General features: G+C 42.2%; 1 protein-coding gene across 3 annotated transcripts in view; it reads right to left on the reverse strand.

The window, feature by feature from the left end:
* Positions 1-20,777, reverse strand: part of LOC122551782 (contactin-associated protein-like 5) — a 1,118,157-nt gene that overhangs the window by 560,127 nt on the left and 537,253 nt on the right. For all 3 annotated transcript variants that reach the window (XM_087989332.1, XM_043694246.2, XM_087989333.1), the window contains one exon: positions 5,391-5,534. In XM_087989332.1, coding sequence (XP_087845458.1) covers positions 5,391-5,534 — 144 coding nt within the window. The remainder of the gene's footprint in view (positions 1-5,390; positions 5,535-20,777) is intronic.

Below are 20,777 nucleotides of genomic sequence, written 5' to 3' on the forward strand. Positions count from 1 at the left end.
GTGCATTGTGAGGGCGCGAGGTTGGAGTGGGTCGGCAGTTGAACAGTTTGAGGCGGTCGATGTCACAGTGCCAGTTTGAAATGAAGAGGTGAAGGTCCAGTAGCAGGCCAGTACGGGGTGTCAGGTGGATGGGGTGTGTTGGAGGTGAGAGAAGGGGTCCTCGGTGGGTGGGCGGGTGTCTTGGTTAAAAAGTAGGCACGGAAGCAGGGGCGGTGGAAGAAATGTTCAAGGTCGCAGCATGTGTTGAACTTATTAATCTGGGACAGTAGAGGGATAAAGGTGAGGCCTTTACTGAGGACTGAACGTTTGTCCTCAGTGAGGGGGAGGCCTGGGGGAATGGTGAAGACATGGCAGGGATGGGGGCTAGGACCTGGAGTGGAGCTGGAATTCAAGGTGGAATGGAAGCTAGGACCTGGAGTGGACCTGGAGTTCAAGGTGGGGGCGGCGACAGTGGCTAGAGTGGGCGTGGTTATGGGGTCAGTAGTGACGTCCCCAAAGGAGATGACGCCTACAAAGGGGGTGGAAGTGGTGCTGATGGTAGAGTTAACAGGGGTGAAAGTGATGTCATGTACGGGGAGGGCAACGTTACTGTTGGGTGCTCATTTGCTGACCAGCTAGTCATTTCCAATAAAGCAATAATTCTTATGAACATTCCAAGTTGCAGAAAGAGAGAAATAAAAGGAAAATAAATTGCTCCCTTATTCCAGGTTGACCCTTCTAACTTCCTCTTACTATTGCCATCTGCTGAACTCTACTCTAAATAAATCCTATCCATTCAACGCTCTATTCCTCACATTATCCCTGAGAAAATCCCACTTGTCTTTCATTTCTAACCCTTACTGATCTCTACTGGATTTGCCCATTTCCAAACACATCGATTTCAAAATCCTCGACTTGCTTTGTAAATCTCTCCACCTAAGCTCTGTACCTTCTGCTGTTCAGAGGTTAGGTATTGTACTTTACCTTACTTTTTGCTGCGTCTCTATTACTTACAGAACTGTCAATAATTGCACTTTGGGACTATGCTTTCTGTATGCAATTGCCTTGCTACTGTTTTATCCACTTTCAAAAACCTCTTGAAATAAGCTTAGAAAAAAAGACATTTATTTCATCCATGCAGGCATAATCTGTACATAAGCAGTAGTCCAAATATACATTGATGCATAGAAACTAGGAACAGGAATAGGCCATTCGGCCCTTCAAGCCAGCTCTACCATTCAATATGACATGCCCGATCTTCTCTATTAATGCCATATTCTTTCTTTGTCCCCATAACTTTTGTTCTGTTTAAATGCAAAAAAAACCCCTCTCTTTATTGAGTATCCAGGCCATTCTGCATTGATGTGTGGTTTGTTAATGTGAATTCACTCTTATGTGATTGACGAATCAGGGCACTGTTTCTAAAGCACAAACTGTTAAAACATGTGTTGGCTCCAATGCGATTCCATCGCCAACACTGTAAGCGCTGTCTCTCAAGTGCAATTTTACTATAATGCGGGGTTGGACAAGAACGCAGACATCATGTTATAAAAGGATGACCTGAATTCAGTGGCTCAGAAAAAAAGACCCATTTGTTCCCATTGTCTGGTTCCTGTCTGTCAGATGCATCGCTGATTTCTGCTGACTGAGGGGAAGGAATGTATGATTCAGGATATGGAAATAGGAGAGCAGGAAAACATTAGAGTCTGGCATGCCCAATTCTATGAAGTTCTCCTTCACTGGGCTGTTTGTCAGAATAGTTGGCGTGAATGAGGAGTGAACACAAAAGAAGATTGCAAGAGATCTGGCAAGACAGACTCTTACTCTCCTGATCTTGAGGGTTAACAAGCAAAGGGGCACAGAAAGAATACTAGGTGAAAGCAAGGCTGATCTAAAGGAAGAAGGAATTGTTCAGCTCACTGAAAATGATTGTTAAGATGAACAATGCCATTATTAGCATCTTCCATCTTGGGGAGGTGATGCCTCAGTGGTGTTATCACCAGAAGATTAATCCAGGAACCCAGGTTACATTCTGCAGATCTGGGTTTAAAACCTAGCACAGTAGGTGATGGAATTTGAATTCAATAATAATCTGAAATTAAGAGCTTAATGACGGCCATGAAATGATTGTTGTGAAAAACCCATCTGGTTCACTAATGTCCTTCAGGGAAAGAAACTGCCATTCATACCTGCTCTGGCCTACATGTGACTCCAGGTCCACTGCAATGTGGTTGACTCTTAAACTCCCCTCTGGGAAGTTAGGAATGGGCAATAAATGCTTGCTGAGCCAGCTACATCCACACCCATGAACAAATATTTAACAAAACATCAGTGCTTGCTCTTGTCCTCTATTTCTGGCAGCTGCCTGAGATCTTTAGCAGACAAGTCATGGCTCATGTTAATGCTTTCCTAATGACCTACTCCATATTAACCTCAAAGAGAAAAAAAAATGTTCACCACCTGCTCCACTACTGCACTAATAATGCTTATAAATTTAACAAAAAGCTTTCCTGCTCCATCTTAATAAACCTCATCTGACACAGTTAGCATGTTATTTTCTCCTTATTTAGACACCGACCAATTTTAAGTAAATCTCTGATTTTCCTGGAGTATCGAAGATTGAGGGGTGACCTTAGAGAGGCTAATAACATCATGAGGGGCATGGATAGGGTAAACAGCCAAAGTGATGTCCTTTCTTGTCTGTATGTAAGGCTAGTCGATGTTCATGTATCCTGGTGGCTAGTCTAGAACACGAGGGCATAGGTTTAGAGTGAGAGGGGAAAGATATAAATGGGACCTAAGGGGCAACTTTTTCACACGAAGGGTGGTGTGTACATGGAATGACTGCAGAAGCTGGACATCAGAGCTGAAAATGTGTTGCTGGAAAAGCGCAGCAGGTCAGGCAGCATCCAAGGAGCAGGAGAATCGACGTTTCGGGCATGAGCCCTTCTTTAGGAATGAGGAATCAACGTCATTCCTCATTCCTGAAGAAGGGCTCATGCCTGAAACGTCGATCCTGCTGGACACACTTTCCTCATTCCTGAAAAAAGAGTGACCTGCCCAACTGACCAATCCATTCGTATCCTCCTGTAACCTAATAATGTACCTTCCTCCTCACCAGGCCGATCTCTGTGTCATCCGCAAACTTATTTTTCAGCACCTTCACATTCTCATCTACATAATTTATGAATATCACAAAGGTATCCAGCACAAATCACTGAGGTACACTACTGCCCATCAGGCTCCACTCCCACAAACAACCTTCTACCACCATCCTCTGCCTCCTGTCACCAAGTTAACTTTGGATTCAATTTGCCAAGTTACCCCGGGTCCCATGAGCTTTCACCTTCATCAGTTTCCCATGTGGAACCTCATCAAAGGTCTTGCTGAAATCCATATAAACAGCATCAACTGCCCTCCCTTGATTTAAACACTTGGCCACCTCATCAAAAAACGTCTACCAGGTTTGCTAGCATTGAATGGTGGTAGCAATTCAAATTGTGATATCAATTAATTGTTTTCTATTTCCTTTTTACTGAAGCAGTGAAAGACTCAAATATGGATGAAGGTTTGCTCGCAGAGCTGGAAGGTTCGGTTTCAGACATTTCGTCACCATACTAGGTAATATCATCAGTGAGCCTCCGGTGAAGGACTGGTGTTATGTCACACTTTCTATTTATGTGTTTAGACCTGTTTGGGTGTTTGGTGATGTAATTTCTGGTTCTTTTTCTCAGAGGATATTAAACAAATTAATGTGTTTGTTGATAGAGTTCAGGTTAGAATGCTATGCTTCTAGGAATTCTCATGCGTGTCTTTATTTAGCTTGTCCAAGAATGGATGTGTTTCCCAGTCAAAGTGATGTCCTTCATAGAACATAGAACATAGAATATTACAGCGCAGTACAGGCCCTTCGGCCCTCGATGTTGCACCGCCCTGTCATACTAATCTGAAGCCCATCCCACCTATACTATTCCATGTACGTCCATATGCCTGTCCAATGACGACTTAAATGCACTTAAACTTTGCGAATCTACTACCATTGCAGGCAAAGCATTCCATACCCTTACTACTCTCTGAGTAAAGAAACTACCTCTCACATCTGTCATATACCTATCTCCCCTCACTTTAAAGTTGTGTCCCCTCGTGTTTGCCATTCCCATACTTGGAAAAAGGCTCTCCCAGTCTACCCTATCTAACCCTCTGATTATCTTGTCTGTATGTAAGGATTGTAGTGATAGTGGGTCATGTCTTTTTGTGGCTAGTTGATGTTCATGTATCCTGGTGGCTAGTTTTCTGCCTGTTGAGCAGAAACGTCCTACAAGGACTGTAACAAACGCTACATTGGGCAAACTCATGGAAGGCTCACTGATGATGTTACCTTGTGTGATAACGAAACGTCTTAAACCCAATCTTCCAGCTCAGCAAGCCAACTCACATTCAGAACCTCAACCTGAGCTACAAATGTTTTCAAAACTTGCTAGGCGCAAATCTGATGGGACAAAATTGAACAGTGAGTGAGGTTGGGTTAAAAAAAAATGTTCATATCATTCGTGGAAAGAAAAGCAGCAGTTTAAGGTATAGGAGCAGAAACAGGCCATTTAGCCCATCAGTGTGCTCTGCCATTCAATGATATCATGGCTGACTTGACAAAGCCCTTTACTGCCTTTTGCCAATTACTCTCGATTCCCTTTCTAATATTAATTGCTTCAATAAACCTGTGGGGCATACTCAAGAACAGCAGCTGGGGACTTTGAGGCCTAAGATATGTGTGTGAGGTCCCTTGCTGCAGTGGATAGCATCCATGCCTCTGGGCTGGGATCTCTGGGGTGCAAGTCCCATCCCAGTACTTGATAGCTCAGGAAATTGTACTCAAAGAGACACCAAACTATAGTATTGACCTGCAAATTTATCCAACACACATCTAATGCCCATTGAAAAGTGATTGACAGATTCCAAAACACTGTGAGAAGGATATTGGAGCATCCACCATTATTATTCATGGCTCCAAATTGCATTTGAAATTGCATGTTGCCAATATAGCTCTGTTACACTGAGGAAACTGTGACATACCACTGCCAAGATAAGCTATTAATGGCACATTTATTGGTCGAAGCAGTTTTTACTGCAATAAAGTCAGCTAATTAAAAAAAACAAAAGAACTATGGATGCTGTAAATCAGAAACAAAAACAGAAATTACTGGAAAAGCTCAGCAGGTCTGGCAGCATCTGTGGAGACAAATCAGATTAACATTTTGAATCAATTGACCCTTCCTCAGAACTAATTTGGCAAGTTTTATTACCTACACAGGAAACTAGCTGAGGCAATCATGTCATGTTAATAGATTACACACACTCATTCACTCAAATTATCAGTCCTATTTACCCTATCACCTTAGTTTCTACCAGCTTACCACGATATGTATTGGGGGCTTGTGTCTCTTGGCCAGATCAATAATATTCACTCCATTGTAATAGAGATTTTCAATGCAGCCGTGAAAGTTCTTCCTGAGGTAAGTCACAGATTTGCCTGGAATTGGAATCCCTCCAAAGCTCAGCTGTAAAACAAAGGAGAAGATGCACACAGTTACACTGATTAAGACATTTGCTGACACTGCAGAAAACTACCACAGTCTCATCAACAATTAAAACAATCTCAGTTGATTTATTGGTGTGCCAGCAAAGACAATTACGGTGCACAGCATCACTGCTATTCGTCATCATGTAAGAGCTGAAAATGTGTTGCTGGAACAGCGCAGCAGGTCAGGCAGCATCCAGGGAACAGGAGAATCGACGTTTCGGGCATAAGCCCTTTTTCAGGAATCCTGAAGAAGGGCTTATGCCCGAAACGTCGATTCTCCTGTTCCCTGGATGCTGCCTGACCTGCTGCGCTGTTCCAGCAACACATTTTCAGCTCTGATCTCCATCATCTGCAGACCTCACTTTCTCCGTCATCGTGTAAGAGTCTGGCAGTGCCAAAGTTATGAAGGAGGAATCTGGCAATCAAAACACTTGCTCAGATATGCCATTTGGATTCAATTCACGTGACTTATATGTTGGATTATGCTGCAAGGTAAACAGTCAATAGATCTGAAATAAAAACTGAGAGTGTTGGAAAAGTGTATGAGATGGAAAAGTTGGTTTACACTTTCGGGGGGAAACTGATAACAGGTTCTTTCAGATGTTGAATGCACTAATCTAAATCCTCTGAGTCTCATTCTTATTTTCTTAATTTCTCCCTGTTTAAATTCCAGTTGGAACTCTAACAGCGATAGGAGCTGAAGTGATTCGTTTGGCCCATCAAGCCTATTCCATCATTTACCAATATTCTAGTTGACCTTCTACATCAACGTCATCTTTCTGCATATAACCCCACGCCTACAGTCATTTAAGAGGGAAACACCTATTGACTTCTGTCTTAAATATACTCAATGATACAGCATGCAGAGTTCTCTGGGGTCAAGAGTTGCAAAGGCGAAGGATGAAATTCCTACTCGTCTCCGTCCTAGGTGGCCAGATAGTGACCCCCTGACCTTAATAAGCACCCAGGGAAACATTTACTCAGCATCAGCCCTCTCAAGCCCCTTAATAATTTCCAATGTCTCTAGTAGATTAGCTATCACTCAGATAAACACCACAGTAAAAAACAACAAAACTGAAGGTTATAAAGGAAATTTGAAGTGTTTCCGAACATGAGCATGAAAAGATGAATTTATGCACTGAAAACCATTAAAAAGAGAAGTTTAAGTTGCAAATAATGCATTTTACAGAAAGGTGTTCATCTCAAATTCTGCTATTTTACAAGGAGTGTTACATTGTTTATTTTAAATAGATCAAAGTTTAATTGATATAGTGATCAAAATAAATCCCAGAGTTATTTGTGCTTTATGAGAATGTTTAATTATATTTTGGTGGTGGACATAATTAGGGATTCCCTTGTTTTCTTATATGTGGGAACAGACTGAAATTGTTGGGGTCAGAGGTGCATATTCCTGTACCTATATATAAAAGCTGTCAGGGTGTTCAAAGGCTGGGCTCTCGTTCTATCCTTTTCTATCTTGCTTTATGAACTAGAGCAACAATTACCACATCACCATAATCCCTTAAAAATCATTGTCAGCTTCAAGACCCTTGCAATAAAAAATAAACTTGTTGAGAGCAACCATGATTGTATTATGAGACTTTTGTTTTGATAAAATAAGGCTGAAGCATCATCTCACGAGTTGGTTCAGTGAAGTTGCTGAGCTTGACAGTGAGAAGGGAGTGCAGTTACTTGCAGGTCAGCTTTCAGCTATTAATCATATTTTTGTCCGTAATCCTTAGTGCTATTTTTACATTTAACTGCCTTAAACCTTCAACAATACTTTCATTAGATCATCAAGCCAAAGATAAAATGAAGACAAACAACCATAAGGCTTTAAAGAGTGTTTCTTTTTTGAGGATAAACTGCACATGACAGAAAGAGGCCATTCAACGCATTGAGCTGTACTTTACTTTCCTCTTTCCAAGTGCTTATCATTTCCTTTTAAAGTTACGATTGAATCTGCTTCCACCATCCATCCAGTTATTCCACATCAAAACATCTTTCAGAATAACAACCTTTCTCCTTGTTCCCCGGCCCCTCCACACACTTCCCCCAGTAACTCCCAACTATCTGTGTTTTCAGCCAACTCCCTTCTGTTTCAGAGTCTCCTGCTATCAAAACCAATTTCTCCTTATAAAGTTAGTTTGCAATGTTTCCAATCATGAGCAACAAAAGGCGAATACATGTACTGAAAAGCATTAAACAGAGAAATTTAAGTTGCAAATAATGCATTTTACAGAAAAGTGTTCATCTCAAAGTCTGCTATTTCACAAGTAGCGTTACAGCATTCAGTTTAAACAGGTTAGTGTTTACCCTAAACAGTGGCCAAAGTAAATCCCAGTGCTGTTTGTGCTTTATGAGAATGTTGACGGACACACACACACAGGCACACACACAATCTGGTCTACAAAAGACTATCAGTTTTTTAGTCCGTCAAAAAACTAAAAAAAAATCCTGACCTGAGCTTAAAGCATAGACAGATTCGAAGCAGGAAGACACACCTAAATTGCATTGTCTAACCCGAGCTATAACCTCTTATACATGGAAAAAACCTATCTAGGGACAAAGACTTGAAAGGAATCTGGATTTTGCAATTTAACCAGCAGTCCATGTCTTACCTGATTAAAAGATTCAACAAGAGCACCAGCTTTAAAGTTGTTAACTTGTTACTTATAATACTGTTTCTCATACCTGCCTACAATACCACGTCTGAGGAAGGAGCAGCGCTCTGAAACTTTCAATTTCAAATAAGGCTGTGTAGTTTGATTTTTATCCTTATTTAATCTGTCAAAGTGCTTCATAATCCCAGCAGAACTTTATCTTATCCTGAGTTGGGATGTTGACGTCAGGAAATTGAACCGTTTTGGTATGCTTAATTTCCAGCGTGTAGCCTCTGGATCATTTGGTAGCACATTTACCCTTGAATCAGAATGTTCCCAGTTGAAGTCCCATTTGATTTTATATAAAATGCCAGACTGACACTTGAGTGCTTTACTGAGGGAGCACTATGTCAACTTTTCAGATGAGATGTGAAAGTAAGGCTCTATCTGTCTATATAGGTGGCTATAAAAGACCTTGTGGCATTAGAAAAGCGGTCAGGCTGTCCCAGGGCTCCCAGTTAATACCGTTCCTTTTAATTCCTAACAGATTACTTAGCTACTACCATGTTGCCTAAGGTAGTTCACAGGAGCAGTCATCTTTCTGCTGTGGTCACCTTAAGAGCCAATGCAAGCACAAGGGGCTGAATAGCCTCCTTCTGCACCATAAACTTGTGACTCTGTGATTGTGATAATGGGTCTTGGTACTCAACATCACTGAGGAGAGGTTGCTGGAACCAATGTCCTTTTTAGGGTAACTGTTTCCTCAGCATTCAATGTACAATTTACACCAGAGTATCCTAAAACAAAGGCTACAATCCCCAGTGGGCTCAGCAGGCAACATTTTGAAAATCATGCCCTCAGATATGGCAATGCCTACTGGGGATATTGTGGCCTCTGATATGGCAATGCCTACTGGGACATTGTGGCCACAGATATGGTAAAGCCTGCTGGGACATTGTGGCCTTTGATATGGCAATGGGGTAAAAACAATGACTGCAGATGCTGGAAATCAGATTCTGGATCAATGGTGCTGGAAGAGCACAGCAATTCAGGCAGCATCAAGGAGCTTCAGCAAAATCGACGTTTCGGGCAAAAGCCCTTCATCAGGATATTCCTGATGAAGGGCTTTTGCCCGAAACGTCGATTTTGCTGAAGCTCCTCGATGCTGCCTGAATTGCTGTGCTCTTCCAGCACCATTGATCCAGAATCTGATATGGCAATGTCTACTGGGACATTGTGGCCTCCGATATGGTAATGCCTGCTGGGACATTGTGGCCTCTGATATGGCAATGCCTACTGGGAACATTGTGGCCTCTGATATGGCAATGCCTACTGGGACATTGTGGCCTCTGATATGGCAATGCCTACTGGGACATTGTGGCCTCTGATATGGCAATGCCTACTGGGAACATTGTGGCCTCCGATTTGGCAATGCCTACTGGGAACATTGTGGCCTCTGATATGGCAATGCCTACTGGGACATTGTGGCCTCTGATATGGCAATGCCTGCTGGGGGCATTGTGGCCTCTGATATGGCAATGCCTGCTGGGACATTGTGGCCTCTGATATGGCAATGCCTACTGGGACATTGTGGCCTCTGATATGGCAATGCCTACTGGGACATTGTGGCCTCAGATATGGCAATGCCTGCTGGGACATTGTGGCCTCTGATATGGCAATGCCTGCTGGGGGCATTGTGGCCTCTGATATGGCAATGCCTACTGGGACATTGTGGCCTCAGATATGGCAATGCCTGCTGGGGCATTGTGGCCTCAGATATGGCAATGCCTGCTGGGGTCTTTGTGGCCTCTGATATGGCAATGCCTGCTGGGACATTGTGGCCTCAGATATGGCAATGCCTACTGGGGGCATTGTGGCCTCCGATATGGTAATGCCTACTGGGACATTGTGGCCTCAGATATGGCAATGCCTGCTGGGGCATTGTGGCCTCAGATATGGCAATGCCTGCTGGGACATTGTGGCCTCAGATATGGCAATGCCTGCTGGGACATTGTGGCCTCTGATATAGCAATGCCTGCTGGGACATTGTGGCCTCAGATATGGCAATGCCTGCTGGGGCATTGTGGCCTCTGATATGGCAATGCCTGCTGGGACATTTGGCTGAGAACTATATGGGTCAACATTTCTGCAAGACTTAATAAAAACCGAAAGAACTGCAGATGCTGTAAATCAGAAACAAAAACGGACGTTGCTGGAAAACCCGAGCAGGTCTGTGAAGAGAAATCAGAGAGCTTTCTGAGGAAGGGTCACTGGACCTGAAACCTAAACTCTGATATCTCTTCACAGGTGCTTTCAGAGGCCACAATGTCCCAGCAGGCATTGCCATATCGGAGGCCACAATGTCCCAGCAGGCATTGCCATATCAGAGGCCACAATGTCCCAGCAGGCATTGCCATATCAGAGGCCACAATGTCCCAGCAGGCTTCCCCAGCAACTTCTGTTTTTCTTCCTGTAAATTTTGCAGGTTTTATAGCACAGAAAGGATTGCCCAATTGTTCAATCTTGTCAAGCCTGAATCTTGTCCTAAAAAACCTAATGGGAAAAAAGGATGCAGTTTTCCCTCCTTTATGCTCCACTGGTATTTCACCCAATAAATATGTCGAATCAAGATTCTAATAATGACCATTGTTGATTGTCAGGAAAAGCCCATCTGGTTCACTAATTTCCTTCAGGGAAGGAAACTGCCATCCTGGACTGGCTTCCATGTGACTCCAAATCCACAACAATGTGATTGACACTTAACTACCCTCTGGGCTATTAGGGATGAGTGATAAATGCTGGCCTAGCCAGCGACGCCCTCATCCCATGAATGATTTTTTTAAAAATCTGATGGTGCTTCCGATGTGCAGATTGAGCACTAACCCTTGACTCTATAGAAACAAACAAAACTTGTTTCTCAATCACCTGAGAACACAATTGGTCTTAATTGAGTTTCTGAAATGAGGAGTGAGATATTGAGGGAGGGAAGTTGAGAGCAGTAATGATTTGGACATGCTCAAATTGACGCGAAGTGGAAGGTCATAAGTCAATTGGCAGAACACTGGAATGTGTTGCTGGAAAAGCGCAGCAGGTCAGGCTTATGCCTGAAACGTCGATTCTCCTGTTCCCTGGATGCTGCCTGACCTGCTGCGCTTTTCCAGCAACACATTTTCAGCTCTGATCTCCAGCATCTGCAGACCTCACTTTCTCCCCAGAACACTGGAATGGTCGAGTTTAAAGGGAGAGGGATATTAATGAGGCATATAGCCAGAAACCTCTGCGATATAAAGCATTGTGAAGTTGCTCACTGACTGGCAAGGTTAATTGAATGAAAGACTGCTGCAGTAGTCTGACATTGCAATCTGTATGACATGTTGCTCGGTCAAAACCCTGAAATTTCCTCCCTAACAGCATTGTGGATCAACCCACAGCAGGTGGACTGATGTTGTTCAAGAAGGCAGCTCACCACCACCTTCTCAAGGTCAACTAGGGATGGGCAACAAATTCCCACATCGCACAAATGAATTTAAAAATGTCCCAATCAAGGCAATTTGATTATATGAAATTGAAAACACTGAGCAGGCAATTCTCTCTCTTAAGCCAGGGTCAGCATTCAATGGGTTCATGGCTGATTTAGTTATGGCTTTAACTCTTAGGTGGTGGCACCCCCACCACTGAACACCTCCATAGCTCATTCGAATCTCAATAACGCATCGACACTCATGTTTTTTCGACCTGCCACATGCACAATTGTCAAACTGAATGGCTGCAATAACAAGCTCCATCTAAGCAATCATTTTAAACTGCCTAAACAGGCATTTTTGTCCTTAAATTTTTCCATAAATGTCAGTGGGTTCTGATCAGTGTATACGATTGTCTCAGATGCATTGCTAGTAATATAGATACTGAAATGTTGTAATGCCACCACCAAGCTTAAAATTTCTTTCTCCACCATTGAATATTTCTGTTGATGAATGTTCAACTTCCTGGAAAAATACCAAATGGGTCTTTCTATCTCCTGCAGGAGCACCGCATTGACACCAACATCACTGGCATCGATAGCCCCCTTGAAAGGCTTGGTGTAATCCGGGGTGGCTAACACTGGGGCAGTGGTTAACACAGTTTTTAGGCTATCAAATGCCTATTAATACTCCGCTGTTCACTGAAACCTCTTGCCCTTTTTTAACTATTTGGTGAGTGGAGCTGCCACACTGCTAACGTTCGGCACAAACTTTTGATAAAATCCATTCAATCCCAGGAGCCGTAATGCTGCTTTTTACGTCGACGGTGTGGCAACTTCCCCAGTTACTTTCGTTTTTGCATCTTGTGGGGCCATTTGTCCATTTCCAATAAAATGGCCAGGAAGTTGACTTGGGCTTTGGCAAATTCACTTTTAGCCAGGTTTATCACCAAGCCTGCCTTTCGAAATCGATCAAACAAAAGGTTCCACATGGGAGACTGAATAGCAAGGTTAGATCTCATGGGATGCAGGGAGAACTAGCCATTTGGATACAGAACTGGCTCAAAGGTAGAAGACAGAGGGTGGCGGTGGAGGGTTGTTTTTCAGACTGGAGGCCTGTGACCAGTGGAGTGCCAAAAGGATCGGTGCTGGGTCCTCTACTTTTTATCATTTACATAAATGATTTGGGTGCGAGCATAAGAGGTACAGTTAGTAAGTTTGCAGATAATACCAAAATTGGAGGTGCAGTGGACAGTGAAGAGGGTTACCTCAGATTACAACAGGATCTGGACCAGATGGGTCAATGGGCTGAGAAGTGGCAGATGGAGTTTAATTCAGATAAATGCGAGGTGCTGCATTTTGGGAAAGCAAATCTTAGCAGGACTTATACACTTAATGGTAAGGTCCTAGGGAGTGTTGCTGAACAAAGAGACCTTGGAGTACAGGTTCATAGCTCCTTGAAAGTGGAGTTGCATGTAGATAGGATAGTGAAGAAGGCATTTGGTATGCTTTCGTTTATTGGTCAGAGTATTAAGTACAGGAGTTGGGAGGTCATGTTGTGGCTGTACAAGAAATTGGTTAGGCCACTGTTGGAATATTGTGTGCAATTCTGGTCTCCTTCCTATCGGAAAGATGTTGTGAAACTTGACAGGGTTCACAAAAGATTTACAAGGATGTTGCCAAGGTTGGAGGATCTGAGCTACAGGGAGAGGCTGAACAGGCTGGGGCTGTTTTCCCTGGAGCATCGGAGGCTGAGGGGTGACCTTAGAGATGTTTACAAAATTATGAGGGGCATAGATAGGATAGTCTTTTCCCTGGGATAGGGAAGTCCAGCACTGGAGGGCACAGGTTTAGGGTGAGAGGGGAAAGATGTAAAAGAGACCTAAGGGGCAACTTTTTCACGCAGAGGGTAGTACATGTATGGAATGAGCTGCCAGAGGATGTGGTGGAGGCTGGTACAATTGCAACATTTAAGAGGCATTTGGATGGGTATATGAATAGGAAGGGTTTGGAGGGATATGGGCCGGGTGCTGGCAGGTAGGACTAGATTGTGTTGGGATATCTGGTCAGCGTGGACGGTTTGAACCGAAGGGTCTGTTTCCATGCTGTACATCTCTATGACTCTATGACTTTAAGTCTGATAAATGCTGTAAATGTTCCTTCCATGAGTGACTAAAACCACCAGGTTATCAATGTCAACAACACAATTTGGTAACCCGGCAATGGCCTTATTAGTCAGTCTCTGAAATGTGGCTGGAGCGTTTTTCATACCAAATGGCATGACTATGAACTGATATAGTGCATTTGGCATTACAAAAGCTGAAATTGCCTTTGCTTTCTCTGACAAAGGTACTTGCCAGTTTCCTCTGAGCAAATCCAATTTAGAAATATAAGTTGCTTGTCCCATTTTATCGACACAGTCCTCCAACCATGGAATTAGAGATGTATCAGTCTTTGCAACAGCGTTGACTTTGTGATAGCTCACACGTAACCGTTGGGTACCATTTGGCTTTGGCACCATGACTATGGGTGAGCTCCAGTCACTGTAACTCACTTTGCTTATGCTATCTTGGAGCATGCGCTCTATCTCCTTATGGAACCTGTGCCAACTTTAGAGGGTTATGCCTACAAGGATGATGCTTAATTGGAACAGCATCTCTCTTATCTACATGATGCACAATTAGGTTAGTACTTCCCAGCTAATTTCCACATAGCTCCCATGTGATAGTAAGAACTCTATCAGGCCATTTCGATTTTCTTGTGGAAGATAACTCAATAATTTATCCCAATTTTTGACAACTTCCTCATTGTCCAATTTGATTTGAGGAATGTCCATTTCAGAACCCTCTGAACTTGGTTCTTTCTTCTTTGCTGCAATCATTAACACCTTATCCTCTTGCTTTCCTTCCCTATCAAAATACCTTTCAAGCATATTCACATGACACACTCTGTGAAATTTCTTCCAGTCTGGAGTCCTTATCAAGTAGTTCACTTCACCGAATTTCCTTTCAATTTGATAAGGTCCACTAAACTTTCCTTTTAAATGCGCACCTGTTACTGGAAGTAACAGCAATACCCTATCCCCAATTGCAAAATTGCGAATTTGTGATTTCTTATCCATTTCCTGTTTCATTGTATGCTGTGATACTTTTAAAAGCTGTCTAGCCAACACTGCAGCTCTATCTAATCATTCTCTAAAATTTGACACATAGTCCAAATGGGTGATCTCTTAATTATGACTTATTAATTTCTCCTTAATCAATTTTAATGGTCCTCTTACTTAATGCCCCAAAATTAATTCAAATGGACTGAATTTGGTCGATTCATTCAGTGCGTCTCTGATCACAGAATGTACAAACGGAACTCCCTTATCCCAATCATCTGGATAATCCTGACCATAAGCCCTCAACATGGTCTTTAGTGTTTGATGCCATCTCTCTAGCGCTCTCTGCGATTCTGGATAGTAGATTTAAATTGCTTTATTCCCAAGTTATCCATAACTTCCTTGAATAGTTTGTATGTGAACTTTGATCCTTGATCTGACTGGATCTCTATTGGTGGTCCGTATCTAGCAAAAACAATAAAGTAATTTTTCTACAACCCTTTTAGCAATGATGTTGCTAAATGGGATTGCCTCTGGAAATCTAGTCTACACATCCATTATTGTTAATAAATACTTATTCCCACTTTTTGTTTGAGGTGAGGACCTACACAATCAATCAAGACTCTTGTGAAAGGTTCCTCAAATGTTGGAATAGGTAATAAAGGTGCAAGTTTTATTACTGCCTGTGGTTTTCCGATTAGTTAACGTGCATGACACGTCTGGGAAAATTCAACTACATCATCGTGTAGTCCAGGTCAGTAAAAATGTCTTTCTATGTTAGCCTGTGTTTTCCTTATGCCTAAATGACCTCCAAGTGGCAGCTTATGCACCATTCACAGTACCTCTTTTCCATACACTACTGGCAAAACAATTTGATGAATCTCTGCCCATTTCTCATCTGCTTGAATGTGTAATAGTCTCCACTGCCTCATTAAGACATCATTTGTTCAGTAATAACACACATGGATGCATTCACTCTCCTCCTCTGAAATTCTTTTTGATAAAACTGTTTTAAGTTCTCATCTTTCTGCTGTAAGTCAATCAGTTTAGCAGAGCTAAGGCTACTTGCATGTTGCTCCTGCTATGTCCCACTTATCTGATCAAAAAAGTCTTGGATAACACTATGTCAGCTTCCTTATCTGTACCTTTTCATTTCTCCTGTTTCAACTTATGCCTCTGTGATCTTGTGATCACACAATCTGGGAAAATTCCTGGATAAATATTCTTCATTTCTTCAGTTGCTTGCATCTCCAATGGCTTTTCAACTTGAGTAGGCAGCATGCCTAAATTCCTGGAGCTGAGAGTTTGTCCAGGACTCCTCCCACAAATTCACTGGACTCTCTAGCCTGACTTTATATAATTGAGCACTTTTTGTCTCACCATGAAATCCTGTTACCAGTACCTCCTCTGACAATAGTCCCTCAGGAGTATATGTCTCCTCATCCTTCAGCATTACAGACTGAGAGGACCCTGTTTCCCTTAATATTGTAACCTTTTTACCTGCTACTCCTAGCCTATGTGAATAAACTTTACCCTTGCATGTATATTTTTTAAGCAGATCTGGCACTTCCTCCTTAATCAACCTCTGATCATCTTGTACATTCTGAGGCAGTTGTCTAACTTCCCTTGTGCTTTTTGATACTAGTCCAACAAAACTCCCAGGCTTGTCTGGTTTTCCTACATCTGGCTTTCTCCTAGCCACCAACACTGTGATATTGTGTGACCTACTTTATTACAATGAAGACTCCGGAGCTTTTTAACTTCTTTGTCCCCCTCAAGGGTTTATTTTTTACCCTGTGATAAGCTACCTTTATGATCTTCACTGAGATCTACCTTTCCCTTTCCATGTGAGGATTTCTCTTTGCCCCAATTTTTATCCATCATGGTCTGAATTTGATTCTGGAAGCCAAACCGTGTTTTATGGGCCAGCTCATAATCATCAGCCACTTCAGCTGCTAACCTTGCCGTTTTAACTTGCTGCTCTTCACAATGAGTTCGCACTAGTTCAGACAGTGAATTTTTGAATTCCTCCAAAATAATGACCTCTCTAAGGGCATCATAGGCTTGCTCGATTTTTAAAGCTCTTATCCATCTATCAAAATTCCTCTGTTTGATCCTTTCAACCTCAATATCGGTTTGACCAGGGTCCCTCCTTAGATTCCTGAAACATTGTCTATAGGCTTCTGGTACAAGCTCATATCCACTGAAAATGGCTTTTTTCACCTCCACATACTCCCCAGATACGTTCTCTGATAATGATGCAAATACCTCGCTAGCCCTGCCTTCAAGTTTCATTTGGATAAAAAAAAACACATTGCCACTGGACACTGCATTTGATTAGCTACCTTTTCAAATGAGATGAAAAAGGCTTCCACATCGTTCTCATCAAATTTAGGCAATGCTTGAGCATACTTAAACAGTTTCTCACAAGGCTTTCTGACTACCAGGAGCTTGCTCATCCTCACCAAGCCTACCCTCAGCCTTTATCTCCAGCCTTTTAAGCTGACTTTCCTTTTAAGTGTCAGTTTTTGATGTTCAACTGCTCTCTCTTCTTCCTTCTCTTCAACTGCTCTCTCCTTTTCTCTCTCTTCTGCTGCTGTCTCTTTTTCGTAACTCAAACTGTTGCATTTCTGCTGCCCTTTCCTTGTCTCTCGCCTCTAACTCAAGCTGCTTCATTTGCAATTGAATTTTTGCCATCTCTAGAGGTTCTGATGGTTTCTCCAGCAAGTTAAAAGGCTGGGCTACTGCGGCAATTATCTCTCCTTTCCTCACAGAGGCTGGCAGGTCCAATTCTAGTTTGACTGCTAATTCCTGCAGCTTGGTCTTATTCACTTTTTGCAAACCTTCCAAAGTCATCACATCCTCTTCCAGAAAACTTTTGGTGACTGAAAGAGCCATTACTATCCCAAGCTCTGTCTGCCAACCAATGCAACACCTGAAATAAAGACACTAGCACTTATCACTCGCTATTTAAAATCCCATGGAGAAAGTGAGGACTGCAGATGCTGGAGATCAAAGTTGAAACTTTATTGCTGGAACAGCACAGCAGGTCAGGCAACATCCAGGGAACAGGAGATTCGACGTTTCGGGCACAGGCCCTTCTTCAGGAATGACTTGAAGAAGGGCCTGTGCCCGAAACGTCGAATCTCCTGTTCCCTGGATGCTGCCTGACCTGCTGTGCTGTTCCAGCAATAAAGTTTCAACTTAAAATCCCATAAAGAGCCCCCAATCTGTTATGGACTAGGCCACACCACTCAAAACGTTCTTGAGCAGGCAATGCAGACCATGGCTTTGCAATTTGTTTCGGTAAGTGTATGGGGAAAGTTACCCAGAGTAAGTTAGCTAGGTTGACTACTAGGTTTTAAAACAGACAGAAATTTATTCACAAAATTACACAATGAAACACAAAGAACAGAATAAAGAACCCCTACAGAACTCAGTCTGTCCAAACTAGACTTATTTATGCTGTTCCGAATACACACAACAGCCTCAATAAACAAACCCCGTTATGAAACAGGAAAAGAAATGGAACAGATGCTTACTGATTGAAGTTAGAAGGGCAGCGAGAGAGAGTAAAAGAGAGAGAGAGAGAGAGAGGTTCCACACAGCTGAACTTTTAACTGGTTCTGGACTGAACTGCTCAGCTGGAGAGCTGACCATTCCCCTTTCATTATACAGCTCATTTCTAAAACATGACCACTTTGGCCTGAAGTCTCATCTGTTTACATATAAACAAAAAAGCCTCTCAAAATCCTTTTCATCTCTGTACCAAATCAGACTGATCGGAACTGGGAGAGATTTATGATCCCTCTGAAAAAAATCAAGGACACAGTGTCCTTGAGAAAAGGAATAGCTTTTAGAAAAAAGGAACCAGCTTTGTGACAAGATAATATTCTACTCTTCTAATCTCCTTGCCAAAGTGGACACCTTCACATTATACTCGATCTGCCAAATTTCTACCACTCACTTCACACATCAAAATTTCTCTGCTGACTCTTTGCACAGTCTAATTATTGCACAACCAAATTTGATTGTTTCTGTTCATTCTAGGTTTTAGTTGTGTATTAATCAAACATATGTTTCTTTGAATAAAACTTATATTGAGGCAGCAGTGACTGTTTTTCCGATTTGATTTTTCTGAATATCTGCTCGTGGAAAGCTTTTCACTTCTCTAATCTCCAACGTGCCATGAAGTTTGCTGATTTTGCAATGTGTGTGTTCAGTGACCATGGCTTCAGTCATTTCAGTGCTGGACACCATGTAATGCAGGCAGCTTAACATTTCAAAGCACAATATTCAATGCTTTCTTAATTCTCTTTGGACTTCTTTCCAGAACATGACTGGGAAAATACACTTGACTTTACTTATCAGCATCATGAACAAGGAGCGAAGCATTAATTGTGCAGAGACCTGCAACTGGCCAGATGGAACAGTAGCTGCTCTGGTTAGAAAACACAACAATAGTTAACAAAAAGCACAATAAGCTTACCAGTTCAGCCTGATGCATACAAAGTTGCAGTCTTTATTGCTAATAGTCAGGTCTGAAATAATGCATGATTTGGAGATGCCGGTGTTGGACTGGGGTGTACAAAATTAAAAATCATGCAACACCAGGTTATAGTCCAACAGGTTTATTTGAAAGCACTAGCTTTCGGAGTGCTGCTCCTTCATCAGGTGGTTGTGGAACATACACTCCACAACCACTGATGAATGAGCAGCGCTCCGAAAGCTAGTGCATCCAAATAAACCTGTTGGACTATAACCTGGTGTTTTGTGATTTTTAACTCTGAAATAACGCAATTGTTTCATTCTCATGTGACCTTGCGTTATAAGAAAATGTTGCAATAGCCACACCATGTCAACTCAATGGGGCCAGAATCATGTTGTAGCCAATACAGGTAAGGAAAGTTCACGTTCTACAAATAACAGTCTAAATTCTTCAAACACGTTAAAGCCAATTCGTGTTGAAGTAGCACACGTTACAGCAGAACCAATTGTAGATGATAACAAATGGATCATTTCACAAACTGAATTTATTAAAAAAAAGTCCATGTCAGTCAATGCGCCCTCTTTTTGTTGTGTGAAGCCTGTTTTTAAACAAGAGACATTTTGCCAAGCATTGTATTGAATTGTGTCTTGAACTCTTGGCCTGCCAAACAAACAGCACGTTTTGTTCCTGTCGCAAAATACTGATAACTTAAAATTTATCATTCTTGCTTTGATCCTGGTGAGTGCAAGATAAAATATTATGGCAATATTTTCAGTAATATTCTAATTTTCTACTACCAATTGACATTTTGCATCCTGTTCTGTCCCACTGTGTGGTCTCTTTACAACTGCTGAATAATTTAATGGGAATGTGAGTTGAATGTGCCTTATTGTGGTGTCATGTTAATAGTCTGATAGTCAGTTGCACATCAGGAATTAATTAACACTGTGGGTCAGTTTGTTTAAAGCAGTAAAATACATTCTAATAGGTTTAAGGTGAGATGGAAATAATTTAAAAGGGACGTCAGGTGCAACTTTTTCACGCAGAGGGTGATGCATGTATGGAATGAGCTGCCAGAGGAAGTGGTGGAGGCTGATACAATTACAACATTTAAAAGGCTTCTGGATTGGTATATGAATAGGAAGGATTTAGAGGGATATGGGACAAATGCTGGCAAATGGGATTGGTTAATTTAGCATAACTGATCAGCATGGATGAGACGGACTGAAGGTCTGTTTCCGTGCTGTAGGGTTCTATGACTCTAAGTGACAAAGCAGACATTAAGGACATGATGTGGAGGAGCCAGTGTGGACAAAATTAAAAATCACACAACATCAGGTTGAAGTCCAACAAGCTACTGATTCAAATTAAACCTGTTGGACAATAACCTAGTGTTGTGTGATTACACAGCAAAGCAGACATTAAGGGCGTTATTTGACAAGGGTCTGAACAACTTGGCTAAAGCGAGAACTGTAGAAGAATTGCAAGGCTTTTCTCAAAGTCAGGAACAACTCCTTGCATTTTTTATGCAACTGCAGGGTGACAGAGCGAGGCTAGGCTATGGC

The sequence above is a fragment of the Chiloscyllium plagiosum genome, unplaced genomic scaffold, assembly GCF_037043375.1.
Source record: "Chiloscyllium plagiosum isolate Xiang-an unplaced genomic scaffold, Cpla_swu_hap1 HiC_scaffold_7, whole genome shotgun sequence".
Classification (NCBI taxonomy): domain Eukaryota; kingdom Metazoa; phylum Chordata; class Chondrichthyes; order Orectolobiformes; family Hemiscylliidae; genus Chiloscyllium; species Chiloscyllium plagiosum.